The following is a 15,447-nucleotide window of genomic DNA, read 5'->3' as shown; positions in this document are numbered from 1 at the left end:
GTGGAGGGGGAAGGGGGGGGGGGGGGGGGGGGGGGGGGTAAACTGGCTTGGGGAAATTCCTACATCTTGATTGGCTGCTGACATTCCAATCACATATGGTCACAGGTCAAAAATCATTACCATCAGAAAAATGACTGTTCCCTGCCTGTTCACTAAGACCAGAGTTATGTGTACAAAATGGCGTAATAAACTACTCACTTTTTGGAGTGTGTGTATTTGTGTTATTTGACCCACCACCAAATAATATAGTGTGTGATAACAGGCAGATACTGTGCCCAGGTAAACTACAGAGAAGTGAAGGGGCTGGAAAATCTAAAACATCAAACTCAAACACAGAAAACTTGTGCTATTATTCATATTCAAGGCTGTATTTTATTCACGGTTATCAAAGATTTCACAATTATGGTGAAAACAGAATGTCTTTAAAAGGTGGACATAGAAGACGAAATATTTGTAAATTTAGCATTTACAGGCAAGTATTTGAATATTTAGGAACATTTGTTGTATTATAACTAGGCTTGCTAATTATCGATTTTAATTGGTAAAGCTTGTTAAATGTCTAATTCCCCCAAAATATTAGTTAGATAGACTGAAATCAATTTACATGGGATAAACGTAGGTAAAGCCTTGCTATTTCATATTTTGTTACCAAAAATAATGATTTAGAAATCATCTGTAGTTTGTGTAGTTTTTATATTTGCTGTCTGTCCCGTCTCCATTCCGCTCTGAATGGCTAGGGGTCGCTGTCAATCATCTCAGTGGTCCCTTAATAGGCTAGTGTAGTTTCACCGTCAGTCATTTCATCCTGTCCTGACAGATCTCGTTGACTGAAGCAGCGCTAGAAAGAGCTCATTTGTGAAATGACTGTCAATCATCAAGACCTGCACTTACTGTGCACTTTCATTTGCCAGCTGCAGCGCCTGTCATTCAAAGTGCCTACTTTGAAATTAGCGGGTTAAGGTGTAGGTAAGCTTTTGCAATAAGTATACAGTGACAGGTACTAGATCTGAAAAGGAGGCGCAAGACGAAAACACTTAATGAGTGAGTATTGTGCACAATACCCTGACTGCCTTGCCTTCCAGTGACTCTTACCCCTTCTCCACTGGCACATCTGACCCGTGAGGGCTCGGTACGGTACGGGTACGGACGGTTCTCCGCTGGCTATTTGTCGAGCTGAGCGAGAACCAAACCGTGAAACTCCAGCTTTTTTCCCTTGAACAGAACTAATTGAACTTTAGTAAGTCGATTTAATCAGTAAAATTAGTGGATTATAAAGACATTCCTCAATATATTTACAAAATACATGCAATGCAAGACACAGCTGTACTGTTGGTCTAATAATTTTTTAACACGATTTGTTTGCGCATTCTTTGGCAAACTGAGTTAATTAATAACAACTGTCTTTCGCTGCGTGTCACCTCAGTAGCGCAGCTTGGCTCTGCAGTGGAAAAACAACCCAGGCTCCCCTTAACCGCACCTTGAGGGTTCGGTACAACCCTGGAGCTGTGCTGAAGAAGCAGGAGAGGGGTGGAGCTCAGACTCGACTAATAAGTGCAAGTTAGTTCTGCTCAACTGTCTAATGTTTTGTTCTGTGAATATTAATTTTACTAGTAAATGTGTGCTATAAAAGTCTGTGTAATACACTTTCATATGCTGCATTTTCTATGGTTTATTTGAGACAATTTTTTTTAATTTGTGTACGATCGTTATCTTTACAGGGTATAGCACCACTGTGACCAAACATTATTTCAATTAGTAACCATGGTTGGTAACCATGGTTTTGTTGCATGCTGAATTTGATAAAGGGGTTTTGCTAAATGAAGCGTTTCTCAATAGCATAACAATTCAGTTTTTTTAAAGCATAAACGTCGATTTCACCCATTCTCTGCTTGAATTGAAAAATAAAGATTGAAACAAAAAGATAAGTTCTTTCTAAAATAAATGTTGAATAGTAGCAAGCCTAATTAAAAAATTATCATTTTTTTCTACATTAATAAATATTATGTTTAATCGTGAAATATCTATTTTTAGACTGTGATGTGCAGTAAAATAAGCATTATTTTTTTTACTGTGAAAAAACTACAGCCCGGCTCCTATAATGCAAGAGCTGAGCTATGCATGCTTTAGAAGCACAAAACCAGCAGGTATGAACCTCTTGTATCCTACAGACCCGGATTAAAACCTCACACAATTTAAAATATATGTTTCATTGGGACCAGTTCATATACTTTCAGATAATCCACGGTGTGCTGTAGACTACATTGAAATGTGGTGCAGTGAAGGAGACTAATACACTGTGCAATGACACTTGGTGTGCAAAAACTCATTCTGTTCCTGATCTCATGTTTAACTGTGATGATGCTGGATGAGTTGGGTTGTTCTTCTCATGTTTCTCGTGACTGTGATTGAATTTTTAATTTGAAGCAATATTTCCTGTGCGTCAATAAGCAAATTGGTCTGAAAATGAGTGATGTAGCCTGTTAAAATAAATATATAAATAAACAGTCTAGAGCAGGAGTTCCCAAAATGTCTTGTTTGGCCATGACATTAGGCAATCTGATTGAGAGGCTGTTCATTTAGATTGGGATCTCTTTAGTGAGAGAGGCTGTTCATTTAGATTGGGATCCCTTTAGTGAGAGAGGCTGCTCATTTAGATTGAGATCTCTTTAGTGAGAGAGGCTGCTCATTTAGATTGGGATCCCTTTAGTGAGAGAGGCTGTTCATTTAGATTGGGATCTCTTTAGTGAGAGAGGCTGTTCATTTAGATTGGGATCTCTTTAGTGAGAGAGGCTGTTCATTTAGATTGGGATCTCTTTAGTGAGAGAGGCTGTTCGTTTCTACCATTAGAAGTGCTGCTGCTTTCATTGTCTTCAGTATCATTTCTCAGAGTTGAGAAACCGCTCCAGAATTACTGTGCTCATTATACAATCAATCCCTTTTGTTGTATAATGGTACACAAGCTGATGCCAATGTTACATTTGAAATAACCCCAAGCACCTCACAGCAGCGCCCGTGTAAATGAACTGATCCCCGGTCTGAGGAGCACTGCTTTGTCATGTGGGAGAGAGTTTTTTTGTATGTGCTCCTGCCCCCTGAAACATCCCGCAGCCCCCCAGGGTCCCCGGCCCCCCATTTGGGAACCCCTGTAATAGAGGAACTCTATCTAGAACCTAAATGCAGAAGCATTTTGAAGTCTTGTGCAGAGGTATCAAACCTAGACTATTATTACCAGAAATATAAGCTCATGCAGGAATATAAATTGATATGTGTGTTACAGCAGAAGAATGTACATGTGAAAAGATGATTGTTGTAACTAATTGTTCAGTTCTCAGGGACGTGAATCTCAGGGAGGTGATTGGTTAAACTCTCAATAGTTTTTCTTGGTGTGCATTTTTACATAAAAGAAAAACCAGTAAAAAGCAACAACTCCGGAATAGCTAAATTACAAAACACTGTACAATTCAGAGTAGAGTAAAAGTTTGCATTTAATGAATTGTATTGTATTTAATAAAGTTTCTCTTCCAATACATGGTAATGGGTTTATTAAGAATACAAAGTTCATAAAAAAACAAGCAGTACACTGTCGATTCTTATTGCTGATTTCAAATCATAATCCAACAGACTGGGCTTTTCTACAGATTATTATGACCCGGGTATAAGCACAGCCACCGATCTCTTAACAAACTGTATTGAATTGAACAGCCATTGAATGGAAAGGCAAGGGCTGGACGTGAACCACAAACCACAAACCATACAGTTCAAAGGCAAACGTCTTACCATTCAGTTAAAGAGCCAGCTGTAGTCAAGAGGTCAGTACAGGTCTTATGCTGATGCCAGTATTGTTAACTCATCAGCTGCCAGGAATAGATCCACTACATTGGGATCTAATCACAGTGGTGACAGATCTATATAATATCTAGAATATTGTGTTCAGTTCTGGTCACCTCATTACAAAAAGGATATTGCTGCTCTAGAAAGAGTGCAAAGAAGAGCAACCAGAATTATCCCGGGTTTAAAAGGCATGTCGCATGCAGACAGGCTAAAAGAATTGAATCTATTCAGTCTTGAACAAAGAAGACTACGCGGCGATCTGATTCAAACATTCAAAATCTTAAAAGGTATAGACAATGTCGACCCAGGGGACTTTTTTGACCTGAAAAAAGAAACAAATACCAGGGGTCACAAATGGAGATTAGATAAAGGGGCATTCAGAACAGAAAATAGGAGGCACTTTTTTACACAGAGAATTGTGAGGGTCTGGAACCACCTCCCCAGTAATGTTGTTGAAGCTGACACCCTGGGATCCTTCAAGAAGCTGCTTGATGAGATTCTGGGATCAATAATCTACTAATAACCAAACGAGCAAGATGGGCTGAATGGCCTCCTCTCGTTTGTAAACTTTCTTATGTTCTTATGTTCTTAGATACCGCTGTAGTTTAAAACATTAAAATAAGGAGGCTTATTTAAAACATACATCTTTAACAGTGTGTGAGAGGCTTTTTAGTGTATTTCAAAAGCAAGTCAATTTAAAGGGTTGTTCCTATTCTGAATATTTGAATGATGGTGGTATTCAGAGTGCTTCCTCCCAACGATAGTGGTCGAGGTTGAGCACAGAGAAGTGCTAACAAGAAACAGCAATGGCAGAGTGTGGTGGATGCTGTCATTGGGGTTCCTCTAGACTAGGGAACACACCGTTACAGGGTCAGCATCGTGACTGCCTGCAGATTGCTGTCCAGCAAGTTACTATGACGGTTGATATTTTTGGTGTTATTTGCAATTTTCATATTTCATGTTTGTGCAGTACAAGTTTTTCATCGAGGTCCACATCTCAGTTTACATTTTTAAGCACCACCATGATGTGAACAGTTCAATTACTTTACCAGTATATCTCCTCACATTTCTGTTTCGATTTTTAAGCATCATGATGAGGGGAGTTATGAGTACATTGAGGCAGCTATGGCTTATTCTGTATGTATCATATCTGCTCAATAAGTATACAAGCTAATGGGCACTTCCATAAGTGTGGAGTAATGAGTAGGGCTCTGGACTCTTGACCGGAGGGTTGTGGGTTCAATCCCAGGTGGGGGACACTGTTGCTGTACCCTTGAGCAAGGTACTTTACCTAGATTGCTCCAGTAAAAAAACCCAACTGTATAAATGGGTAATTGTATGTAAAAATAATGTGTAAAAAAATAATGTAATTGTATGTGAAAATAATGTGATATCTTGTAACAATTGTAAGTCGCCATGGATAAGGGTGTCTGCTAATAAATAAATAATAATAATAATAAGATGCTGTTGTTTTTTTTTAAAAGATGGTTTAAATGACTGTCCCATGCCAAGGAATCAATAAAACTCAATGGTGAGCAAAAAAACGATTCAAACGCTATTCAAATGCCATTTGAAGCTCTCTGCTCTCTGAGTGCGGGCTCTGAAAAGGATAATCTGGTGGCTATGGAAAGAACAAGACACTCACACAAAGGAAGAGTGGGTTGGAGTCACTTTTATTTTTGTTCACAGCATCTTCCAGCGCATTTCACAAAATAATCAGCGGGCTGCATAGTGCAGAGGGGGCGGGTAGTGCTGGGTGAGGGGATCTGGGGGTTCGTTCATTTTCCCACAGATTGAGAATCCGATATAAAAAAGAAAATAAATAGGAACACTAGCCCACAGAATGGGGCTGGACTTCGGGGTGCTGATGGTAGGGAGTGAACCTTAAATATGGGCAGGGTCTTCTTATAATTCAGCCACCAGGATAGCAAATTCTGAAACAGAGGAAAAGGGAGGAACTATGAGACAAAGACACGTGTTTTTTGGCGATTCAGAAAATGAAACAAGAAAAAAAAACAAGGACCAGGGGTCACAAATGGAGATTAGATAAAGGGGCATTCAGAACAGAAAATAGGAGGCACTTTTTTACACAGAGAATTGTGAGGGTCTGGAACCAACTCCCCTGTAATGTTTTTGAAGCTGACACCCTGGGATCCTTCAAGAAGCTGCTTGATGAGATTCTGGGATCAATAAGCTACTAACAACCAAACGAGCAAGATGGGCTGAATGGCCTCCTCTCGTTTGTAAACTTCCTTATGTTCTTATGTTCTTATGTGTTATTGGAGATGTTTATTAGGTGGGAAGGCTTGCTCGTCTGTATAATGCACTCTATGCTATGGTGGGTCATTAAGGGCAGTGGGGAGAAAAATTGAAATGTGTTATGTCGAGATCCCAAGATAAATTACTTTATGTGAATTGCTCAAATATTAACCTGAGCTATAAGAGAAAATCTTCATATCTTAAACTCAAACAACCAACGCTGATTTCACGAACCCTGATAACACTTATCTGGAACTGCCTTATCTAAGGCTACATTAGCCTACCAAGATTAGTGCCTTCACCAGTTATGCTTACAGCAGCTGGCTAAGCAGTTGATTGGATGGACATTGACATTGCTTATCAGGGTACAGGTGGACCTCTTCACCCGTTCCTAAACTGACGCTTGATTTCTTATTAGAAATCATACATGTTCTTTTGTTTTGTAATTTCAGATTTGGATATTTTACACAGCTGAGAAGAATGTGTACATACGACAGACATCTGCATTTTCTATGTGGTAATCACATCAAAGGGAATGGAGCATTTGGTTTGGGGTCTCTACTTTTTTTGCTTTATATTGACTGCATATTGTATTATTATTACAAATAAAGAAACAATGGGGATTTGTCTTAGAGGAGTTAAAGGTATACAAATACAAATTCCTGCCTTCAATTGAATTGTTTCTTAATCATTTGTATATAATTGCCATTGGTTTCTTTCTATATTTTTTAAGTTTTCAGCACACACAGCGAAAACAGTAGAAAACATGATCTTTTATCTACAGGGTTAGCTCTTTCTATGTGAACAGTGTAGTATTATCTACCGGCTACATTGACAATGTTTTGAGATTTTTAGATCAATCAACTACTAGGAACCAGAAAGACATTGATGGTCCAAATGACGTTCGTAAATTTGCTTGTGTTCTTATGTGCTTCTGTTCTTATGTGCGTCTGCTCTTCAATCCTATAGAATCTGGGCAGAACTTTGAGACAGGGAGGTGTGTGGAGGGGAGGGCAGGAAGTGAACACCTACCATCTATCCCAATCATGCCGTCGCCGTCCTTGTCTGCCGCTTTTAGGAAAGTTTTGGTTTCCTTGTCAGACAGGTCTCTGCCCGCCTTGTCGAAGCCCTTGAGCACGTGTCTACATAGAGAGATTGTTAAGACAAAGTTAGTATTCTGCAGTACCATTCTAACAATGGCAGCCTTGTACCACTGTAGATACCCTATACTTGCCTCTTTGTATAATGCATAACCATTGCATTGAACTTGTGATAAAACTAGCTGTCTGTCTGCATTGCCATTGGAGATAATTTGCTAGGATCATTTGCTAAGGTATAGTTAGCATACTATGGTACCATTCTACCAGTGTAGGCTTTTCCCATTGATACAGCTTTATAGATCCCATAGCCCCTTGGTACAGAACCATTGGGTTGCCACTGTTGTACCACTGTCTGCTACTATGGCCTCTTGCTAGAGAACCATTGCCACTAAACCACTGTTTTGCCTGCATTGCCCTTGAAGTTCCTTTGGAAAGGGTATAATTAGCAGCCTAATCCCAACTGCTCTACATAACCATAAGTCTATCTGCACTCCAAACTGAAACTCCTTTGGAAAGGGATACCAAGTCCTACGTCACTCACTTAAGCTCATCCTCCTCAATGAAGCCACTCGCATCCTGGTCCAGGATCTTGAACACCTTCTTGACATCTTCAGAAGACTTGCTCTTCAGACCGATCATCTGGAAAAATTTCTTGTGGTCGAACGATTCAGCGGCTGAGAGAGAGAGAGAGAGAGAGAGAGAGAGAGAGAGATGTGGATCAGCACCTGCAACTAATGGGACAATAATCAGACTAATAAGTATATCAATAGTATCACAGTAACAGTGTTTCACTACTGTATGTAACACACCGACGGATTCAAACATTGGAGAATGGCCCCCAGCATGTAGCTCCTGGATCACTGTTCAGGTGGAAACAGGTGTGCTTATCCAGTGTTGAAGGTTGATTTGGAGTACCCTGTACTGTAGCACTGAGCACTGCAGGTTTAATGTTTGTCGTGAACTGCTTACAACCAAAGCTTTCTAAAGGCGGTTTTCTGCAAAGTGTCCAGCTACCTCTGCATCTCCAAAGATGATTAATAGTTGCACACCACTCTCACTCAGCGTATTGCGGTCTAGTGGATCCCTTGACAAGGTGGGTCGCCACATTCATTTTCATACATGGCACCCTGGGAGAGCTTTACTTTCTCCACCGTTTTGAAGCCAGTCAGTGGGTTTAAAGCAGCGGTAGTGTGGTGTGCCTTGTAGTGAACTGTTGTAGCTGTCTCTATTGTTTCTTAATGGTCAGTCAGAATGTTGCTTACCTTTTGAGAACTTCCCGATTCTGAAGAAATCACATGATGCCTTGGCTATGCTTGCCACGCCCGGTCAGTTGAAATAGCATAAGGAAGGCGGGCCACCAGAGGGCATGTGATTTATTTGTATTTAAAAGGAGTATGCCAGGTGGATTCTGATACAGAGAAAATAAGTATTCAAATGCAGTTGGTCTGATGAAAGATGGCTGGTGGGATTTGAGTAGGGTGACCATAATAGTGTGAGGTGAGAGTGGAGCAAGAGGGAGAATGGACAGTGCAGGATTGTTTTTAACTTGTGTGCCAATGCATTCGGGTACCTGTAGTTCTGTATCCTGGTACCCTCATGCATTTGCATTTCCAGGATTCTCTCAGTATGCAGCTATGAGAGGAAGGTCATGGCATAATGTATCCTCAGCTGGAGGAATTGTCAGGTTTTGTGCCCCACCTACAGAAGGCTGCTGCTGTCATTTATAGCAAATGGGTTTCTTACCCTTGAAGGCAGCCAGGGCCTTGGTGATATCATCAGCTTTCAGCAAGTCATTTATCGACATCTTTGCAGCTGTTCCGAGAAAGAGAGACAAGAGAAGCAAAGGGAGTGGGGAGAGAAGAGAGAGGAGAATCAGTGCTTCATTTTCTGTGTATATTTCTTAAACTTTCTTAAAACATTTCCCCTTTCATCTGTATAACAACACTGTCACAGACCCTGTACTGTGTTGCTGTACTCCAGAGTTTTTTATTTTGCCTTTGACTCCACACATTTCTCCAGTCACTTCCTGTGTTACAGTTAATGGGACATCACACTAGTGTTCCAGGCTACACATAGGGGACTATTGTAGTGGTCCCATTGTCTGTAACACAGGAAGGAAGGAAGAAAGTGAACGGGGAGAGGAAACCAGTCTGGTAGCTGCAAGATCAATGGGCTACATCGGAGTCGTGAAAATACTTCTGATGTGTAAGTGCCTTGCTGCTTTAACATGCTGCCCTCTTTCTGTGGCCAAAAATAAAAATCATGGCAGGCATTCAATTGCCAACGCAGCAATGTTCTTTTGGAACAATTTTATGCCTGAAATTCCAAGACTCTTCAAAGTGTTAGGAGCTCTGCATGAGGTATAGAGTGTCATCGTATGCAAGGAATTACATTCCGTGTTAAGAACATAAGAACATAAGAAAGTTTACAAACGAGAGGAGGCCATTCAGCCCATCTTGCTCGTTTGGTTGTTTGTAGCTTATTGATCCCAGAATCTCATCAAGCAGCTTCTTGAAGGATCCCAGGGTGTCAGCTTCAACAACATGAATGTAAGGAGCTCATTGCTTTGCAAAGTGGTGGTGCTGAATTTAAGAATACTAAAAGAAACTTCAATTCAATGACAAATGATTCGACATGTCTTTCTTGATTTCTTAAACAATGTATTTTTTGTTGAAATGCTGAATTTAAGTTTCTTTTAGTGTTCCTAAGTGGCGGATTACCTGGGAGTATTGCAGATGCAGAGTTTTAAAAATATAATGGCCAGTACAATGTAAAATAGAAGCAATAAAAAGCTATGCTATTTAACATTGTTCAAAACAATTCCATATTGTTTTATACAGATATTTATTCAGACTTCCAGACAACCGAAAACCTAAAAATTGCTTTATGAATGTGATCTTTTCGGTGGGATGTAACAGAACCATCGACGCATTCGGTCAATAACAAAAAGACACTGCCAGTCGTACTAAACCGGCTCGTACAAGATAATGTGACAGCAAACCGTCATGTAATACAGTCTCTCAATGACAGACAGCTTCAGCACTCGACAAAACATGCCTGTTTCCAAGGGAACAATGCACCAAAGTTCAATCTTTAGTTATCTTGTGAACTATTCCTCTTTCTACGATGAAAGGACAAGTGTTTCGCTCTGAAGTCTGCATTGATTTTAAAATGACACATTGATGAAGCTGGTCAAAAGCTGTGGGTATAATCGGAAACATGTTTATTTGCAGTACACAATTATGAGAACCCTATGTGGTCTACTTTAATGAACTGACATTGCAGCCCATTGAACTGAACGGAAAGGCAAAGGATGGAGGCAAACCGCATACACTGCGGTTCAAAGACAAACGCCTTACCATTCAACTAAAGAGCAGTGGAGAGGGAAGTACGGGGCTCATGCTGGTGTCAGTATTATTAACTGATCAGCCACTATAAGATCCATTACAATGGGGTCTAATCATAGAGGTGTCAGATCTATATACAGTTGTTGTTTAAATAAGGGGATTTGGTGAAAACCGACAACTTTAACAGAGTGTGAGAGGCTCTTCAGTGTATTTAGATTAGATTAAATGAATAGAGCCCTGTACAGTATGTGCATTCACTGGTGATTACTGCCCTCTGATTGATTGTATAATGTAATGGAGTTCTCATACTGCATTAGAACTCGGAATGTGTAACTAGAGGATAGACGATGGCTCTGTGTGCACAACCCAAAAATAAAACATGTGTGACGGAAGACATTTCAATGGGGTGAGTAGCTTTATTAAAAAGGACTTGCTGGAGAAGCCTCCATCGCCACTGCAAGCAGCTAAACCCATTAGTGCTAATGCAACATGCCTGCCCTCATCTCTGAGGGTAACCCAACCTGTCCTGAAATACCATTGCAGAACGTCTGGAACTCACAGCTGAGGTTGTGGAGTGGGGGGGGCGGTAATATTCCCCTTGCGGCCCTGATTACACCCTATAACCAGATATGCTTGCAGAGATATAGATATAATTAGGATATTGATATAAGTACTGCAGTGGTATTTTCCCTAAAGGTCGTTCTGATCTGGCCATCTTGCAAGGTGTTGTAACTATAATATCATGAACTAAGTATAGGCTGTACTGTAGGGATACAAAATTATAACCCCTTTTGAATAAAAAGCTACAGATAGCCACCAATCGTCTCCTTTGATAATTATTATTATTATTATTATTATTATTATTATTATTATTATTATTATTTGTTTATTTAGCAGACGTCTTTATCCAAGGCGATTTACAGAGACTAGGGTGTGTGAACTACGCATCAACTGCAGAGTCACTTACAAGATCTTTCCTTGGTAGCGAACCAGCATAACTTAATGCCTCTATATATATACAGCTGTGCCGAGACTCAGTTGCTAATGAATCATTCACTTCATGTGAACTAATTTGTGCAATCCCAGTGCCCACAACAAATACAATCTTTAAATCTCCTGTGCTATACCCTGTACACCAATACATACACACCACATAAAACATAAAACACAAAATACGCACAGAGGAGGGGCACCCCGGCACACTTACCTAATTTAAATGTTATCCAATTTCCTTTAAACCCGATTTAAAACGTGCTAAATAGACTATTACTTTACTATTACTTTAACTTTATATTGCTCTTGTATAGTTATATCTTAAAAAGGCAGATAAACCACATTGTTTTTGAAATCTAGAATGATTATTGCCTCTTGCTAGCTTGACGCAGACAGTAATGCTGAAACACATCCTCAAGTGGGAGATGGGGTCCTGAAGTTACGTTCTGGTGCCTGTCACATGTTTGACACTTACACATTCACAGTGACACTCATTGTAAAGATTCATTTAAACATGGTAACCCTCACATGCTGCCAGTCAGGTTTGGTGCAGTGGAGCGGTCATTGCCCCATCGTTGCATGCCCACTAAAAGATAACTTTACAATCATGAAACTCGCTTCAAGCTACCATAGAAATGTCAAGCCGCCAATGCGATCCAGTCCTAAAAACAGATTGAAAACCCAGCTTCATGGGCATTCGATTTATAACGGCGTCACAGATAATCAACCTTGTCTTTTGTTAGGTGCCCTCGTCCTCCGGTACATCATGGCCACTCATCATTAATGCTTCATTTTGGCCTGTTTCAAATAAGTACCCTTAAGCCTTGAAGAGCACAGAGCCAATCCTTTCTCATAGAACATGTGATATATGTGATTGACAACTCACCTGCAGATCATAACACCGCCACGCTGAACTCACAATGCACCTTTATGAATGCTAATAGAGGGGCAATAAATCACTGTGGGACGCACCACCTGGATTACAACGGAGTAAATGTACTTGGATCTGACACAGTTTCGATCATTTAAATAGAGCCCAGTTCCACAATGCACAATCCTATACGAACCATGTGCACTCCAACGACAATCTCGCAAGCAATTCAAACTCAAGCTAATTTCTACAGTTCTGTCTGTCTTTGGTTTTTTAACATAGTAACAATGTAACAGATAGTAACATAAGTGCAAAAAACAAATAAAACAACGCTGATGTCACAAACAGGTTTCTGATATGATTTATGCAACGTGTCTCAGACAGCATGAAGCTTCATTGATTCTGTTTCCAACAGTATTCTCAGGTAAATTACTCTGCAGGCATTTCTAAAATGCTACCCCAAGGTATTCCACCCGTCATCCCTAAACCTGTTTACAGACACCTTTCCACTGCCCTTATAACTATGTGATTGTGCTAAGAAAGAGAGCGAGAGAGGGAGAGAAACTTCACAGAACTCTGGTTCAGTGCTAAATGCTACCCTATTGTATTATAGAATTAACTTGTTGCAAAACTAGTAAGAAGCGATGAATGCCACGATCTCATCTCGTTCTAATATCAAACGGCGCCTGGCTGCCTTCTGCCAACTTCCACTGCAGTTACGGGTGTAATGGTGCACCAGCCCCACGATGTGCAGGTCGCGGTACCATATGATTGTCCTGATTGGCTACTTGTGTGATGCATAATAAGATCAAATGATCATTTAATTTTCAAGCCAAACATTACATAAGAACATAAAGAACATAAGAAAGTTTACAAACGAGAGGAGGCCGTTCGGCCCATCTTGCTCGTTTGGTTGTTAGTAGATTATTGATCCCAGAATCTCATCAAGCAACTTCTTGAAGGATCCCAGGGTGTCAGCTTCAATAGGGAGAGTATGTATCCATGCCAACAAGAACCATTTTGAGCTATGTTGCTCTTTTGGACTTTTTTCATGATATATACTATACAGATTAAGTGATATCAGTGAGTAGTTAGGGTCTGGTTTCACAGCTTGGCAATCTCCGATAAGTAAATCTCCACTAACAGAGATCTGAATCTAAAAAGTCAAAACAAGTGAGAGTGAGAGAGGTGGACAGTGAAATGACTTATGTGATAAAACATGAATAGACATGTTTTTGTACCGCGTTCTGCAAACCCTGATGCGTACAGATTTATGCCAGACTAACGTTACACCTATTTGTATTTGTGTGAAATTAGATATGTCAGAAGAGAGAGCCCTTGCCTGCTAAGCGCCACGGCGTATCCAGATCACGCTCCCTCCTGCAGCAAAGCTGCTTATTTTCTGTTCCCACTCATACGCCTCTAATTTCAATCAGAGCGTTACTGCAGAACCTGGACACCCTTTTCAACACAGACCCTCCTGGTCAGCATGCTGGGGTTCAAGTTCTTTTTATTGCTCAGCAGAGTTATGTGAAAAAGTATTTCTAATACTCTGGATTTTGTCAAAAGCTATGTTGTCACAATAAGCTACGGACCACACGGGACACAGCAGAGGTAAAGTAATATGCTTCTTGTAAAAACTGCAGATCTTTTTAGCAGAGCAACAATTCCTAAACAGAACTTTATAACAAGTCATATTATGTGCATTATTGGTTTGTATGCCAACAGATCTACAGCTATGCCCAAAAGTTTTGCATTAGCTAGAATTTGAGGATTGATATGATATGAACATAATTTTGATCTTTTATTTAACATCATGTAATCAAAGAAACTACAAAATAATATTGCAAAATAGTGCTGGAAGCCATAATAGTAGTACAGTATTTCATGTTAGATTTCAAAATGTGACATTTCAATTTTTGTCATTTTTTCGCTAAGTACATGGAAAACTACAAAGCGGTATATAATTAAATATGTTAATGTAACTTTCTATTCAGCAGGTTTCATTCGACTTTATAAAGCAAAATTAGTTCATGATGCAAAACTTTTGGCCATAGCTGTAGTGCTAGAACATTAAATACCTACAAGAAGAAACACACGCAAGATCACTTTGACCCTTTTCACTGTTTTATCAACAATTACATTTTCCTTTGACCTAATATCCCATTCTTCAATATTTTAATATTTTTTTCTTTTATTCTTTTATGGCTCATTGATATGCATATTGATAATGTATTATTTTTGTCATTACTTTTTTTCTGATGTAAAGGTATAATAAAAATGTGAAGCTTTTGATGTTAAGTGTAAATTAAATTTAATCCAGCTGTATATTATGTATATTTAATTTTGATGCAAGATGTACATTTTAATCTAATTATTTAAATCAGTATTTCTCTCTGGTCCCATTTTCCAGATTTATTTATTTTTTCCATTTTATTTTATCCATATTCCAAGATTTCTCTGCTCTTTTTTTTAATAATCCCCTTTTCTCAGACCCCCTCTTCCAATTGACAAATTTGTTTTCCAAGCTTCCTTTTTTCAGTTCCTCTAGTACAGTAAAAAAAAAAAGTTCCATGTTCTGGAAGGTGTGGCTTTCCCAATAATTTTTTCCCTCCCTGTTTCCTTTGCGTTTTGCATTCTTCCGGGACCCTGACACACACTTACCTTTCTGTGAGGTCTGCGCGTTGGAAGAGGGCTGCTTATTAGTGGTGGCTGAAAGGAGGCAATGGTACCCAGCAGACAGCAGGCTTCTCTTTTATAACCAGCCCCCATCCGCTATTTTAGGAAAAATGAAGCCTTGAGGTTGGTGTCAAAATACTAGTAGCTAGGAGCAGTATCACATTCTCCTTTCCTTAACAAATCAAACGCTACTATTAATACTCCCCATCCCTGGCACAAAACTCAAAGATCCCTGAAAATAAATGTACTTACTTACCAGAACCCCCTGTTATCACCCCACTCCCTAGCTGTTAACCCCGGCCATGCTGGACTTCAAGGATAAGGTTCTGTCTGTTAGACGTTGACCTGACCTCATTTATTGTACTTT

At 39.7% G+C, this 15,447-nt stretch overlaps 1 protein-coding gene across 2 annotated transcripts in view; it reads right to left on the bottom strand.

Annotated features, from left to right (window-relative positions):
* Positions 1 to 5,483: 5,483 nt before the first annotated feature.
* Positions 5,484 to 15,447, bottom strand: part of LOC131696464 (parvalbumin alpha-like) — a 52,263-nt gene continuing 42,299 nt past the window's right edge. Inside the window, exons 1-5 of one of the 2 annotated variants that reach the window (XM_059016184.1) lie at positions 15,066 to 15,196; positions 8,934 to 9,002; positions 7,732 to 7,864; positions 7,123 to 7,232; positions 5,484 to 5,765 (exon numbers count right to left, since the gene is read on the bottom strand). In XM_059016184.1, the coding sequence (XP_058872167.1) occupies positions 5,737 to 5,765; positions 7,123 to 7,232; positions 7,732 to 7,864; positions 8,934 to 8,994 (333 nt within the window). In that variant the 5' untranslated portion in view covers positions 8,995 to 9,002; positions 15,066 to 15,196 and the 3' untranslated portion in view covers positions 5,484 to 5,736. Of the gene's footprint in view, positions 5,766 to 7,122; positions 7,233 to 7,731; positions 7,865 to 8,933; positions 9,003 to 15,065; positions 15,197 to 15,447 lie in introns of those variants that run through there. The other variant, XM_059016185.1, reaches the window with a different exon arrangement.

The sequence above is a fragment of the Acipenser ruthenus genome, chromosome 52, assembly GCF_902713425.1.
Source record: "Acipenser ruthenus chromosome 52, fAciRut3.2 maternal haplotype, whole genome shotgun sequence".
Taxonomy (NCBI): Eukaryota; Metazoa; Chordata; class Actinopteri; order Acipenseriformes; family Acipenseridae; genus Acipenser; species Acipenser ruthenus.
Note: the sequence above shows the minus strand (reverse complement) of the source record. Positions and strands in the feature narration are given on the sequence as shown.